This window comes from Curcuma longa, chromosome 6 (assembly GCF_044706935.1).
Source record: "Curcuma longa cultivar G26 ecotype Majalengka, Jawa Barat chromosome 6, ITB_CL_G26_1.1, whole genome shotgun sequence".
Classification (NCBI taxonomy): Eukaryota; Viridiplantae; Streptophyta; class Magnoliopsida; order Zingiberales; family Zingiberaceae; genus Curcuma; species Curcuma longa.
In genome coordinates this window covers 6236610-6252176 of record NC_133866.1, presented here as the reverse complement: position 1 = coordinate 6252176, position 15567 = coordinate 6236610, and the positions used below count along the sequence as shown (strand labels likewise).

At 41.1% G+C, this 15567-nt stretch overlaps 3 protein-coding genes across 3 annotated transcripts; all 3 read right to left on the bottom strand.

Moving 5' to 3' along the window:
* Window positions 1-782: 782 nt before the first annotated feature.
* On the bottom strand, window positions 783-2023 carry LOC141831172 (uncharacterized). The gene is made up of 2 exons (XM_074718588.1): window positions 1633-2023; window positions 783-984 (listed from the first exon to the last, which is right to left on the bottom strand). The coding sequence occupies exon 1, from the start codon at window positions 1958-1960 to the stop codon at window positions 1640-1642; it is 321 nt and encodes a 106-aa protein (XP_074574689.1). The 5' UTR covers window positions 1961-2023; the 3' UTR covers window positions 783-984; window positions 1633-1639.
* A 580-nt stretch (window positions 2024-2603) lies between these two features.
* On the bottom strand, window positions 2604-6788 carry LOC141831179 (putative ADP,ATP carrier protein At5g56450). The gene is made up of 2 exons (XM_074718597.1): window positions 6348-6788; window positions 2604-3310 (listed from the first exon to the last, which is right to left on the bottom strand). The coding sequence occupies exons 1-2, from the start codon at window positions 6687-6689 to the stop codon at window positions 2696-2698; spliced, it is 957 nt and encodes a 318-aa protein (XP_074574698.1). The 5' UTR covers window positions 6690-6788; the 3' UTR covers window positions 2604-2695.
* A 503-nt stretch (window positions 6789-7291) lies between these two features.
* Window positions 7292-12880, bottom strand: LOC141831208 (beta-galactosidase 2-like). The gene is made up of 19 exons (XM_074718622.1): window positions 12476-12880; window positions 12246-12341; window positions 12044-12156; window positions 11887-11953; window positions 11720-11812; window positions 11476-11619; window positions 11148-11236; window positions 10923-11028; window positions 10756-10843; window positions 10239-10357; window positions 9980-10144; window positions 9297-9466; window positions 9074-9183; window positions 8875-8984; window positions 8683-8793; window positions 8504-8605; window positions 8217-8422; window positions 7819-8137; window positions 7292-7730 (listed from the first exon to the last, which is right to left on the bottom strand). The coding sequence occupies exons 1-19, from the start codon at window positions 12629-12631 to the stop codon at window positions 7620-7622; spliced, it is 2475 nt and encodes an 824-aa protein (XP_074574723.1). The 5' UTR covers window positions 12632-12880; the 3' UTR covers window positions 7292-7619.
* Window positions 12881-15567: the final 2687 nt, after the last annotated feature.

The following is a 15567-nucleotide window of genomic DNA, read 5'->3' as shown; positions in this document are numbered from 1 at the left end:
ATCAGCATAAGTTTGTTCTTGCTAACCTGTGCTCTAAAAGCATAAGGGAACAGCCAATTTGCTGGATTTAACATATCTATCCTGTCCAGTTCACTGATCTTTCCATTTCAGAAATCACTGGTAGAAGTTTATTTAGCTCTGAGATTGAAAGAAATGGTTATTTTCATCAATCAGTCTACTTGTATTCATTTTCTGTGGATGTTGGGTAGGTTACTAAAGCATGCAAAAGCTAATTGGTATCCTAAAAGAAAAACATGATAACGACAATGTTGTTTTGATCTAACTCGGACCTCGGTTTAGCGTAGCCGGCTAGAAAAAATTGGGTTAGGAAGTACCTTTTGCGGTGATAGATTGCGGCTTAGGCTTGGTACACTAGAATTGCTGGGTGCTTTGGTTGGCTTGGGAGTTAATATTTGAGGTAGTAATTCCATATAGGATTGGTTTCAGATGGCAAATCTCTCCCAGATACCTTCCAGTCATCTTCCTTCTTGCACCATGTGGCTCATGAACTCATGTGGATTCAGTCTGCCTTAAACACTTCTTTGGGACTCTGGAGCACTTTGGATCCATTTATATTCCTGCACTTTCACATGTATAATGTCTGGCAAAAACTGGCCCATGGCAGCTATCACTTGTCTATATGCCATCACCAACTTCACAAACATGAAAGTTTTAATTAGCAGTCCAAAATATTCCAAATCTTAGATAAAGAGTCCTATAGATAAATATATTATAAATAGATCAATAGAAGACAAAAATATATGGAGAATAAATGTCATCACCATCTCCACAACAATGATAATTAATTAGCAGCTCAGCTGCTCTGATACTGGATGACAAATCACATTCAGACATCTCTGCTGATCTAGCACAGGCCTCTCTCCAAATTACAACCACAAAACACTAACAATACAGGTTGTTGTTGTTCATGCCACCCCTCTAAACAACAGAATTTCTATGATATGCAATAATCCTGTCCATGACCTGTCATTATTGAATAATTAGACAACACGTTAGAGTAGTTCCATATAGCTGATGTGAAGGACTTAGTCTAACAAAAGTTGAAAAAATTTAGCAGAAGTAACATCTGGTTTATGCTTTAACTATGTTCACCTGCTCTCAACTAAAGCCCATAGTGATGATTTACCTATTTGTCTATGTAGTTTTTGGCTTTTCAACAGCTCTTCCATTGAGCAACACAAACAAATAATAGTGCAAGCAGTGCAGTACTAAGCACAATAATGTTTGACTGAGACTAGAGAACAGCATCAGGGTCCAGGGTTCGAGTCTAGTTAATATACTAGCCAACATCTAGTGCTTATCTAAGTTGGCATTTGTGGAAGGGGCTGAAACAAACAAAATTTCTTGATTCAGATTCAACAAGTTCTTTAGACCATAGAAGACAGCAGCTGAAAGAATCAAGGATTAATTAGGATTTAGGACTCAATATTTGATTTGAAATCCACCAGAGTTGATAAGCAACAACACATTTCAAACTATTAGATACCAATGTCGAGTCGACAACCATTTTCATAGACCTCGAGACAAAGTTTTGGCAGATCAGATCGGCCAGTAAAAAGTATGTTCCGATCTTTTTTACGAGAACCGATCTGGCTGAGGAATCGAGCATACCTGGCCACTACCAGCCGTAGACCACCCGGAAGTACTTATCCTTGAGCCAGCGGAAGCTCCGGCGCAGGGAACCCTTGACCTTGCCCTCGACGGCGTAGGCCTTGTAGCCGGCGATCCGGCGCTTGCGCTGGAACTCGGGATCGCTGAAGACCCAGCCTCCCCGGCTGGAGGAGGAGGGGCCGAACTCGGGGTTGCCCTTCAACTCCTTAGGGCCCGCGTGGGAGTAAGCGTAGGAGGCGCTGTAGCTCCTGAAGTCGGAGGAGGGCGGAGGCGGAGGAGGAGCAGGCGCGGTCGTCGACGGGCGGCCTCTGTAGACCTCGAGCTGCATCACGCCGCCGTGGAAGGACCTCGATCTGTAATCTCCGTCGATAGGGAGAGAGAGAGAGAGGAACACGCGTTGGATCCCTCTCTCCAACTCGCTGGTTCAGTTTATTTAAATCTGGACGAAGGGGGGCAAAAAGGTAAAATAACTTTAAAAACCTAAGAATGTTAAAGATTTAACTACGAAAGTATTTTACCGTTGCATTCTAATCCATAATACAAGAATAAAAGAGAAAAATAGATAAATTCTTTTTTATAAAAAATAGAATCTGTCGTCAGCGATCTTATAACTATCTATAAAAAAGTAAATTGAATGGTCTCCGGAGCCATGGTGCCGCGGTAGGACATTCGGGTGTCACCCAGACACTCGCGATTCGATCCTCAGTTACGACGTATTTACAGAAATTTTTTTTAAATGAGGATCGCAATCAAAGGATGCTGAGCATCTAGGTCGATCCTCAATTACGGCGTATTTATAGAAATTTTCTTTTGGATTGATGGAAAACTTTTGTGAGACCGAATAATCACCTCTAGGGATTGAGTCAATGCGACTAACTGAAATTTTTTTTAATAAGAAAGTAAATTGAAAAATTGATTTTACATGATCGATTTGATGACTATAAGATAAATTGAGAAATTATAATCGATCATGATGAAAGAAAAAAGAAATGCATTCTCATTTTGATATTGTTGTGACCATCAATTTTGTGTATCGAAAAAATGACTTAAAAAGTTATCCTTGTCAAAAACCACCCCATCTCATTAACTTCTTCACCTCGTCATACAAAACCAATATAGCAGCTGCTCCTGTACTCCTAAACATGTTAGATACTGCGCCGCGATAGAATGATCTCGGACCCTCGAGCTTATAAATCTTCCTCCAACAATCCAGCGTGCCATGGTACATCGGCTTCTCGAGGCCGGATTGCATCATCATCCGCCTTCGAACGGTATCTAGTGGATACGATGTCAAGCTGGCGAATGTCGTCACAACTTGAGCGGCCACCCAACGCTTCCACAAGGGGGAGTCGTCTGCGAGGAGGAGGTCTTTAGCCGTGTCGAATCCACCGAAATATAGTCCGCGGTGGACGACCATTCCATGGATTGACGCCGGCAGCCCTCGGTAGATGCCTTGAATGCCGTCTTTCTTGTAGACAGTATGAAGGAAATGGCTGATGCCTCTGAATTGGCGAGCTTCCGTCCTGCCGATGTCGGCGGCGAGGCGGGTATGGGCTATGTCCAGCGGATAGATGATCACCAAAGTTGTGCAACCTGCTGCAGCCCCTGCCATGAAGTTGGCAGCTGCAACAGACAAGTGATCTGTTTTTCCTCTGTTCAATATGGTCCTATAGAGATCCTGCAAGAGTAATACAGAGAAAAGCTTTGAGGAACAAAACCATCGAGCATCTAAAGGAGAGAATTTATGCAAAGTACAGGAACACAAACTTTGACACAAAAAGATATAATTTTGGCAAAGAGAGTTAAAAAAAGGACAACATTATTCACTTATTTGAAGGACTGATGACAAATCTAACTTTGGAACAGCAAGTAAAAATGGTTGTATCTAATGATAGTGACAAAATAAAAGATTCAGTTCCATGGATATCGTAAAGCTGAACATTTCTCACATGTATAGATTAGTGTCCTTGAAACTGAATTACTTTTGAAAGAAACCATTTTTCATAATTTGTACCATTGGCTTGGGTAGGATACCAACCAAACCTTATAACTAGTTCTTACAATTAGAAAAATAAGAACAGGAGGTATCTAGCACTCCTGGGTGTCAGAAGGCTTAAAAAGCCTTGCAAGCACAAGACCAGTATTTGAGAGTAAGTATTCAATATGCATTAGAAATGCTGCAAACTTAGATCCAATATCTTTTAAAATGATATAAACTACATGTCAGTTATTTATTTTTTCTGTTGTTATTAAAATATCATTCATAATAAAATTTGTACAAAGAAATCACTTTTTTAATACAGGAGAATCAGAATTTTCTTTTAGTATACAGTAGTCCACACCTCTTTGTCATCTACACTTTGCCTTTTCGTTGCAAATGAAACTATGACCTAATTTATCATGAAAACCATACTAACGAAAGCTATCTGATTTTCATCTCCTAATCAGATAAGCTAATAGTGTTTTGCAATGAGGTAACTTTAAAATGCCTGAGGAATGCAGAGGTGAATCTGATTTCTTAAACACAGTGTACAGTTCACCCAATATTTCAGCTACCATTTCTTCTCAAGCTTTTAAGAGCCTTTCCATTACTTCCTAATATGTGCAATTGTCTAATGTCTTGACAGACAACCTAACCAAATTGAACACTGAAAGAGTGAATTGATATCTTCCCATAGCCAAGTCTTAGTCAAAGGAAGACCCCCATGCCTTCACTACCATTGCACAAAAACAATTTCCAACATTCCTCTTTAGTATAATAAGATAGACTTCAGAGCAAAGAGTACATATATTAGAGTAATTACTTAATAAATAACAATATTAACATAACTTTTTTTCTCTCGTATGTATTTGGAAATGCAAAACAGATTGGTGGTGGATCAATGTATTACTGTGTTTTTGTGTATTTTGCAATTGAGTAAAGTAGTATAAACACCAAGATTGAAATATCTATAACGTGAGACAAAACTGACCAAAAAAGTTAAAATTAATGTGTTCTCTGCTCTTGCATTCAAATTTCGTATGCAATTGAGAAGAACAAATTAGATGCGCACAAAGAAGAGATATCTGGAAAGTACAGTTAAGATAATTCATCATGATAAGAGGATGATGGTGCAATTATGGATGCCCATAATGTCTCCTGTGAAACCAATGCCACAAATAATATTGTTGTAAAAAAATTACATTGTGCCTTTAGTAGACATAGCTAAAAATGTGAGGTAGCAGTGGATCACCCAGCAAATAATAAAGTATGTGTGGATGCGCCTAAAGAAGAATCAGAATACAATATCAAATGCATTTGGTGTAGAAACTAATTTACCATATTATAAAGTCAGAGGATATGATGCCCTAATGTGTACATTATACATTTAACAAACACCGAGTGAAGCTGCTCTGGCTGTACAAATTCATATTATTTATGGGAATCAGTATTTTCTAAAGAATGGCATAACCAAGGTAGGATGAATTCTTCCAAACTAACAAATACTATTACTCTAAAAAATAAGTTGTGTCATTGGTACTTGGTAGGCAGAGCTACATATGTAAGGTAGCAATTGGTCATCAAACAAACGACAAAGTATGTGGATGTGCCTAAAGAACTACTATATCAAATGGCTTGTGTAAAAACTAATTTACTATATTCCACAAGTTAAAGGATATGATGCCCTAATCATTGTATCAAACATTTAACAAACACCTAGTGAAGCTGTTCCAGCTGTACAATTCATGCTATTTTAGGAACCATTATTTTCTAAAGAATGGTCTAACAAGGGTAGCATGTATTCTCCCTGTGAGCCATGCATGTGTGTTACAAATACCCAGTAAGTAGTGAGCGTGCACTTTCAAACACTCTATTTACCACCCTTAGCCCAAAGATTGAAGACCATGGCTGCTCAGATGTTTTCTCCAGGTAATAGCAATTCCTGGTCATACTAATCTAGTAGAATACAGCCAGCATTTTGCTAGAAGATTAGATACCATTCCTTCAATCCTTCATTTATTCCAAACCCCACCAGTTAACCCATTTCAATAGCAACAAGTTATACCCTAATGTCTCCAACACTGATTCAGTTTCACATGATTCCAGTCTACATGATTTATCTACTCCAGAATTATTGAACCTGACTCCATCCACGAGTTCACTTGCAACCCATTTCAATAGCAACAAGTTAACCCCTAATGTCTCCAACACTGCTTCAGTTTCACATGATTCCAGTCTACATGATTTATCAACTCCAGAGTTTCTGAACCTAATTCCGTGGCATGCACTAGTGACAACAGCACGTCCAAGAGTTCACTTGCGATGCAGAATTCATCTTGTTTTTTCAATTCGCTGGCATCATGTGATTAAGCATCAGCATCATACATCCCTTACATCCTGATTTAAGAATAGAATTACCGATAGCAGCGCATTAGCATTGGTGATTGCCAAGAATCAGCACCGATTCCCCAAAAAAATACGAGAGAAAGCATTAGACTCACTCATTCCTTTCATCAAGGTTGCTTGGAAGTGACAAAATCAAACTAAGCATACCATTGGAATCGATTCGTTTCTTTGGAATCGACCACCCAAACACGTGATTGGAAGAAAAAGAACAGCAGAGAGCAGAGAAATAGTGCTAAAAGAAATAAATTTTAGACCAAAAGAGCCGATTTTCAAAGGCCCGAAAATGGACGATTCAAAGAAAAAGGACGCAGAGTTTAGACGCGAATACCTTGAGGGAGAAGTTGAGAGCGACCGAGGGGTAGTATCGGATGACGCCGGTCCCATTTCCACGCCACAGAGAGAGGACGCCCTCCTCACGGACGGTGCGCGCGATGCAATCGATCATACCCCGGAAGCGGCGGCCACGGCCGAGGAGGGCGACGTTGCTCTCCTGCGTCTGGAGCAGCAACTTGGCCCGCTCGATCGGGGCCACCACAGTATGAATCGCTCCTCCCATCACCGCCCCGGCGATCATGTCCCTCTGGAACTCCCATATCCGCCCCTTCGACCTCCCTCCGCCGCCGCCTCCTCCGCCGCCGCCGCAAAGGGAACTACTACTCGTCGATTCCATCAATAACCACCACTCCTCCTCATTCTCTCATCTCTCTCTCTCTCTCTCCCCCCTTGCACTTGAATCACGTTAGCCGGCGACAGCTTCCTTCGACACTCCGTTCTCCCCCGACGACTACCCCTTTCCAGCTTCCAGTCGAGTCTATATACGAAGAATATAGACACGTGCATCTCACGTGCCGCCCATATAACCTATCTACGCTGCGCCATTTCAGTCCCAAACCTAATAATAATTAATAATCGTCGGGACATAATTAAGTTGGTTACAAATAGACTTATTGAAGTAGATAAGAGTCGAATTTAACAAAATCGAGATAATATCATCTTCGTAGTAACTAACTGTAGTTCTCGATTTACCTCCTCACAGATGATTATAAGATCACTAGAATTACGGATTTTACCTTTTACTGAAGATAATAACTAATAAACAAAGTAAAAATAAATAAATTTCCATGATAAGAACTGGGGATTCGATGGGTTTGCAGCTTCAGTTTGATCCTTAAATCCCAATTCCATGAAGTTCTCGAGTGCTGAGAGTCACTGAACATGAATTCAGATCATGGTTTATGGAAGAAAACAAAAGTGTTCTTCTCAATATATAGAATTACTTTCAGACATTTCATAACCATCTGCTTCTTGTTCTTACAAATTACAATGGTAACAAAGAATGCAATGCATTCAGTCTGTAAATCAATGGCTACTTCTCTAATCTTGAAAACAAACAGATGACACACGCAATCGACTCGACTACGAGCACAGTCAGTCACATTTGCTCGCTGTGCGAATTCGCGAATGCCAAACCGATAAATGTTCTCCTTCTGACTGTGTTTGTGTGTAGTGAAACTTCGAGTCAGCATCTGGATTTGCAGCTTCTTGAATGGCTTGTGCATTTTCATCCACCAAATGTAATTTGAATGCTTTGTTTCAGCAGCTATTCACAGATGACCTCGACAGCAACACTCTTCATTATTCCAGGGCATGGATCGCCGCCGAAAACCTCAGGTGACACTGTCACAGAGCAGCGTTGCTCACCGAGACAGTTCTGCAATGAGTCGAGCAGATAGTACCCAAATGTTTAATACAATGAGAGTAAATCGGTAGTGACAAGTAGGGAAGTGAAGTTTAGCTACCTTCTCAAAAGCATCATATGATTTGTGGGCATGACAGCTCCCTTCTGAGAAGCTTCCACAAACTCCTTGTGGAGTACCAAAGCTAGCGAATTTTACCGCACTTATTCTTTGATCAGGATTGCAAAATAGGCGGGCTTTCGGTTTTCGATTGCCTCTTGTGTGCCAATTGCTCATTGATGGCTGCCATTCAGATACATTGGCACAGACACTGCTCACACTCCTCTTAAGCATTGTGATCCCAGTAGGGTCACCTCCCCACTCTTCGAACACCACTACGAGATTTCCGGTAGGATTCAGCCATGAACGAGGAACATGGTACCTGGATTTACCATCACAATGTACACATCAAGTATCGAAGGTACATCAATTTGTTAAAGGCGGCAAAAAATTGCACTTGCCATTTTTGAGAGGACTCCCCACAGTTAGTTTGGCACTTTTTTTCATCGTATGTTCCGCGATAATCACAATTACCACAAGTTCCGGATGCTTTGTAACCAGGCCAGTACCTACCAATGCTCTGTCCATTGATCCATACTTGTCCTTTCCCCATGGTACTCATGTCTAGGGCCAAAGGTTCGCTTCCATCTGGTGCATTGAAGAAAGCCTGAAACCCGAATTTCGCATCGCTTGAAGAATTAAAGATGAAAGCTTTGGAATATTGATCCAGCTACGTTAGAGTCTTTACCTTGTACCATGTCAAAGGGTTGTTCTTAGATGCTTCTTGCCATTCGACAGACGAGGTTCCAGTGAGCGTGTGAAGGTTCAAAGTTTCGCCTCTCAAGCCAATCTGCAAAATACCATCAGCATCATGAAACATAAGAAGTACAATGGCAAAGTGATAATTAGAGAATGATGAAAACACACTTGATAAGACCATTTCTGCCATGTAAGGTCTCTTCTTCCCTCATCGAGACCATTTAGTGTCACTGGACCAAGAACGCCGGCATTCCACATTTCGAAATGTTCACCAACATTCTAGCATATTGTCAACAAAATTGAGAGCAAATGAAAATTTAGTGCTAGAGAATATGAAATGCATGATAGATTGGCACGTACCGGGAGCCCAACGGAGACACTTAATATTGAAATCGTGTTGATGCCGGCCCGCAGCTTCACATTCCCCTTGTACGTCAGTTTTGGGTTGTTCAGACTGCCATATTCAGTGCCTGATCAAGGAGAAATATGTTCTAAGGAACCGGTAACCACGAAAAGTGGCCTATTTTCGGTGAATCGTTCAGTAAAGATGTTCACAGACCTGTCAGCTGTCCATTGATGAACACATGCAAAGAATGACCAGCTGACATTACAGTAAGGACTGGATACGAGCCGGACTGAAGGAAGTGTTCATCGTGATATATGCTCACGCTATATAGAAATTTGGAGCGGAAAGTAAAAGCTCAGTCTAACAACATTTATCTAAAGGTTACAGTGGAAGAATTGTACCAAAACATATCAAGAGATAAAGGTTAGCTGCTTACTATGTTGTATACCAAAGGTAATCCGTAGCATCTCTCGTGACATTTACCTGCTCCAACAGCCCATCTGTCGTAAACGTTTGTTCATCAATGGAATTTGTCTCTTCATTGTATGATGCCCATGAGAATCCTCCAACCGGATCCATATTCATCAGAGATGTTTGGACTCCTACCTTTCAATTAAGGAGCATCAGCCATGTCAGTGAAAGAGGCACACACATTATGTATGATGCAACCCGTGTGTCTCACTCGGGGATTTTGCAGACTAGAGGAGAGGGGAAGGAGAGTAGGAAACAAGGGGATGTATTCGATAATTTGGCCAAACAATAGATTTAGCCTTTGAGCAAGTCTAATTATGACCCATACAAAACAGCCAAATCTACTTTGAACATCGAACAAAATTAAAATATAAATGGGTTAGGACGCAACCTATAAGATCACTAAAAAAGAAGTGAACTTTACTGGACAAACAAGAGGAACATACATCATCCTGGATTTTGAAGGTTCGGTCTCATTAGGATGTTCTGATTGAGCATGATACGAAATGTAATCAAACAGAAGAAGTTTGAACCAAAGGGTGTTAGGTTGAGGAAAAAAAATATGAAAACTATAATTAACAACAGAAAATCAAACTAGAATGAGCTTTGAAACATCTGGAAAGAAGTAAGTTTTTTAGTTCGCCTCACCCTTGCAGTGTTGTGAACTGTCGTCTTGCAATCAGGAAGAATACTTATGGACCAAGGGGGAAGATCATAGTGCATTCCGTTGAACGATACTTTGGCATATGAAGAACTGTTATAGTTTGCAAGGAAAGCAGCGCAATCGCCTGAGTTTGACTTAAAGACATGTGACTGAATAAAAACAATTCCAGTGTTAGACCATCATGAGTACTAAAAAAGAAACAAAAAGGTTTTAGCAAATTAGAATCTGCATCAGTTTCAGAACCTCTTGATAGCTTCCGAGCGATGTAACCACAGGATCACCTGAAGTCAAAGCTGATTCGCACAACTTAATAGCTTTGTGGAGATCCTTTAAGTGGCCCCATTTTGGTTGTCTTAATAAACCTGGTCAAAGTAAAATCAAATCTCAGTACTTGCAAAGAGAAAATCTATAAATAGATGAGTCTATTATCAATAAATATAACATTAGCAAAAAAAAATGTAATCAAGAGTGTAAGATAGTTAAATGTGCCATATGAATACATACATGAGTGTGTGTGTGTGTGTGTGTGTGTGTCTATGTATAGCTATATCATTGTTGGAACAAAGGGCATGTTATTCTTGTATCTAATTGTTAAAATGCTGCAGCTATTAAACTAATAACTGTTTATGCCAATATATAAGCATCACCATAAATAACTAGGGTTTTAGAAATTTCTTGGAGTGAATTTCTCCATAAAATCAATGTGTTGAACATGCAAAGTTCATGGAACACACAGGAATGAGGATCAAGTTGTACCTACCATACTCATCAATTGGTGCATCATAATCATAGCTAGTTGCAATGAATGGTCCTCCGGCCGATCGACCAAAGTTAGTTCCTCCGTGGTACTAAACAATCAGGAACATAAAGACATTACATCAGGACCTTCTTATTCTTCTCCATGGTGAAACAGCCAAAACTTCTTACCATATAATAGTTAACAAAAGAACCGCCTTTTTGTATGAATCTTGCAACAGCAAAAGCCAGGTCCTCTACAGGCCGGTGAGGAACTGGACCGCCAAACCCAGTGAACCTGCAACAAAGATAACATGGTGGGTTTTAGCTACCAATTCAACAAACACAAGGCTAATGAAGGAACTTCACATTAACTTGTATTTAGTCAAAGCTTAAATTGTAATTACAAATAATTACCAGGCGGTCCAAGCTTCGGTCCACATGTTGGGTTTGTAGGGCTGGTTTGGTGAGAAGTTGTCGCAGTAGAACCCGTTGCAGCTATTGATCTATTTTGGCAGGTTAAGATACCATGCAGATAAGTTGAAACAATAGGAAGAAAATGGGACCATAATCTTGTTTTTGATAATGTGATTCCACAAAACGGATGACAAAATATTTTAGTGAATAAGCTTAAGAGGGTTAAACTTAAGGCATGCATCAAATGGGACCTCATGGATAAGACAAAAACATCACAATTGTGATAGAAAGAATTAAGAACTTCTTAGCGAGCGATATGGCTACATACAACTGGATCTGGGGCATCATCTTGTTTGCACATAACCCATGGGACTCCAGTGTCAAGTTCAACAGCCATGTTTGCAGCCCAAGCGGCGTATGCCTTTGCGGCGTCTCCCTGATCATACTCCAGTGGCCCAAATTCGTTCTCTATCTAGATAATTTAGGCACAAAAGCAAGCACTGACAGGTTTTAGCATGTTCTAGCATATTCCCCATTTGACAAATAAAGACCCAGACTTCAGTTTAGGATACCTGAGAAAGGATTATAGGGCCACCCTGCCATTCATATAACCCTTCAGACTTCATCATGCTCACTATTTTTTCGGTGAATGCTTGCATTGCTACCTGTTTCAAAGTATAATCATGCCGTTCGAGAAGAATGTAAAGGGAAGATATGTAGCTCAGCCATTGATTCTTACCTTGAAAGGCTCATTGTCAGTTCTGAAAGCTATACCGGGAACATATTTGAGCCAAACAGGGAAGCCTCTATTGATTAAGCAGGACAATTGAATCACAATAAATCTTTCACAGAACAACAAAAGCAAAAGAAAACACTAATAAACATTGGATTATTACCCGAAATTCCACTCGGCACAAACATAAGGGCCAATGCGGAGATGAACATAGAGGCCGGCTTGCTGCACCAGCTTGATGAAGCGAACCAAATCATACCTTCCATCGAAATGATACTGAAATTTTTTCGAGAAAAAAATTGGCCTATCGAACAAGCTTTGGACAGCCAATTAGGAAGGAATTTTTGTTCTGTGTTTTTGCAAACCTCGCCTGGAGAAGGCTCATGGCCATTCCAGAAAACGTAGGTCTGAATCACGTCCAAGCCGCCATCTTTTGCCTTCTGGATGAGATCCGGCCACATCTGAATACAACCAAATCCACAATCCAAAAAAAAATGGGAAAGAGAAGCAAAGGTTTGAACTCCAAGAAAGAGGAATCCAGTGTTGAAGAAGCCACATTTGTGGTAAAGAGTAAAGTAGGGAGACGAGGGGAGACCTCGGGAGTGCTTCTGGGGTAGTGAATGGAGCCGGAAATCAGAATCCGCCGCCGCCCCTCGATGACGAGGGCCTTGTGATCATACGCGACAGACGCATCCGCCGCCGGCGACAGCAGGACTGCCGCGGCGGCGGCAAGAAGCAGCGCCGGAAGCATAAAGGCGGCGCCTTTCTGGCTCCGCCGGTGCTGCTCTCTTTCCTCCTGCCCTTCAACTGGCAATTCAGCAAGAGAGAGAGAGAGATGCAGATGCAGTGTAATGGCAGACTAGCCCTCCACTGAGCTTCCTTTGTTTTCTTTTATAATGGTTTATTCTTTTCTCTCTCTTTCTGCTTTCTTTGTCTCGTTGCAAGCTTTCTCCCTCCATCTTGATTTCCGCCATTAGATAGTTTTGCTTTTTTGCTGATTCCGTTTTCCTTCTTTATTGCTCGTATAGATTGAACGCAGCGTGGATCTGCCTTTCCTTTCTCGGATTGTCCTCCACCCACCGTCGAGAAGATGGATTCCAGTAGAGCAATTTACACGAGAGATTATTCATCTTCATCAGAATTCAAAACAATTACTTTGCAATTATTGCTATCGAGATAATATTTATAGATATCAAAGCTGTTGCTGAGTGTTATAATTACGCGCGTGGGAGAGGTACTAAGGTGCCATAATGGATGGATTAATGGTGGGAACTAAAAAATAATGATAAATTTCAATTAATTTCATTGTCTATCCCTGAGGATGACCGATCTGTCTATTCAGAGACATCCGATAAAAATGATGGGAACTAAAAGGAACCAATAAAAAAGAAATTATGGTTAATTTTGTGGTTGATGTATCATTTTAACCTTGATCCATCAGCTCTTCTCGAACTCTAGCCATCTGCTTCATCGTGGTTAGTTACACATCGGTTGCTACTGGATCCGTCTTCTTCGATCGGTTCAGCTTCATAGTTGATTGGGTGTACAATGTACTTGTGAAATAAAGATGAAATGAACGAATTTTGATGAACCAACTCCGTCCTTGCCTCACTAAGCACTTTGTTATCTGACTGAAATAGATCAATCGAAGATTAGAAGGGGGCCAAGACATGAACCAACTCTTTCCCTGCCTCGCTAAGTACTATTCTGCAAGTCTGCTCCGTCATAATCAACTCAACTATATCCCGGGGACACTTCGCTAAGCACTCTGCTCCTTGACTGAAGTAGATCAATCGGATGTTAGAAAGGGCCAATGTGCGCCTTAGTGTGAACCTTCGGATGTTCAGTCAGAGTTGAAAAAAGAACAGAGAAAATTAAGTAAAGCATATGAGAAGTCTAAGAATTGTTGTTATCCTACTTTTGAGTGTTGGAGTGATTACCTTTTATATAGGGAGAGAAAGGCGTCTATTTCGATGGCAATCATGATTTTTCATTACCTAATATCCTTTGCTTTCAAGTAGTTGTACGCTCTTTAATCTTAACAGTTGCGATTCTTCATTATCTAGCACTCTTAACTTCGAGCGATTGTGACTCTTTAGTAGAAGCTAACTACGGTTGCAACCCTTGGCGTAGTTTTAAGTAGGCGCATAACTCCAAAAAATGATAAATCCCAATAGTCTCATGAACTCAATCCCTGGGGGTGGCTGGTCAGGTCACACGGAAGTTTCCCACCGACCACCACGATAAATCGGGAAGCGCATACGGCCAATCCAGATGCCTAACATCCTTTGATTGCGTTCCCCGTTTAGAAGAAAATTCTTGCAAATACGTCGTAGCTAGGGATCGAACCGCGGATCCCTGAGTCACAATCCGAATGTCCTACCATTGCCCCAATGACAAGTAGGCGCATAACTCCAGCTTTTGTGATTGGTGTCTTTTCTATAATTGACTCCTATTTTGATGCTTTCACATTGCTCTCATGCCTAGGTAAAATTAATAACATAAATATTGTATTTGAAACTATCACCCACTTAGGCATACAAGAGTGTTACTGCTCGGGGCATTATGATAGCCGTGAAGCTATAGTGCTCATGATCATTGTCTACTCGAATTCGAAATGCTACATTGTTTGGGACTGCCACCCGCTCAGACTTGAGATGCTATAATGTTCGGTACCATCACCTACTCGGACTCAAGAGCTTGGGTATTCGGAATGCTACACTGTTATGGAGCATCACTGTTACGCCCCGGGAGACAGCTTTCCGAGAAATTTCGACAGCATCTCCCCTGTAACAATCGACTTTCCCTGAATACATACACGATATAATAAGGCCTATCTGGCCACCATACACCAGTCAAAATATGAACTCCGTACTAAATAATATAAATAAAATTCACTACCAATTATATAAGCATGTACCACCACAACTAACACATATGAAATTCCACCGGAAATAGAACAGTTTCTGACACAATACGACATAAAACAATTCCTGACACAATAGACTCCGGAAATGTAAGAAAAAGGAATTTAAGCAAATTGCAACTCGACGCGGGACTAGCAGCACGGCTCTCCAGACAGACCTCAACCTGAAAAGATAAAAGCAACGGGGTGAGTTCAATGAACTCAGCGGGTATCAAGTAGACATGTATCAATAACTAGCAGACAGAAATAGAAATACCAGTAGAACAATGACAGGAAGGAAAATCTGACTTCATGTGTAAACGTACTCACCAGAACATGCGAACGATATAATCATAAGTAACATGATCACTAACCAATCCATACGACCCCTGTATATACATATCCAACATATACAAATAATCTGAAAGTAACCATATCACCAAAGAATCCCGATATCATGCACAAGTATAAAATCCTATCCTGGTCACCCCTGCTACCCATCTGATCCTTACATACCAAAGTGAGGTCGCGTGGGTCCTCAATGATAACTGCCCGTCAGATCCATCACCGAGATGTGAGGTCGCGTGGGAACTATGCCCGTCAGATCCATCACCGCTAGGTGAGGTCGCGTGGGAACTGGATATGCCCGTCAGATCCATCACCGGTAGGTGAGGTCGCGTGGGAACTAAATATGCCCGTCAGATCCATCACCGGGAACTGAAGGTGAGGCTCGAGGTCGTGGGAACTAAATATGCCCGTCAGATCCATCACCGATAGGTGAG

Bases quoted from the DNA above. Each gene is read 5' to 3' on its own strand.
- LOC141831179 (XM_074718597.1), bottom strand. From the start codon at position 6,689: ATGGAATCGACGAGTAGTAGTTCCCTTTGCGGCGGCGGCGGAGGAGGC. The intron at 3,311-6,347 runs GTATTCGCGTCT...TTACTCTTGCAG, and splicing joins CTCTCAACTTCTCCCTCAAG to GATCTCTATAGGACCATATT.
- LOC141831208 (XM_074718622.1), bottom strand. From the start codon at position 12,631: ATGCTTCCGGCGCTGCTTCTTGCCGCCGCCGCGGCAGTCCTGCTGTCG. The intron at 11,237-11,475 runs GTATGTAGCCAT...CTGCCAAAATAG, and splicing joins ATGATGCCCCAGATCCAGTT to ATCAATAGCTGCAACGGGTT. The intron at 11,029-11,147 runs GTAATTATTTGT...TCTTTGTTGCAG, and splicing joins ACCGAAGCTTGGACCGCCTG to GTTCACTGGGTTTGGCGGTC.
- LOC141831172 (XM_074718588.1), bottom strand. From the start codon at position 1,960: ATGCAGCTCGAGGTCTACAGAGGCCGCCCGTCGACGACCGCGCCTGCT.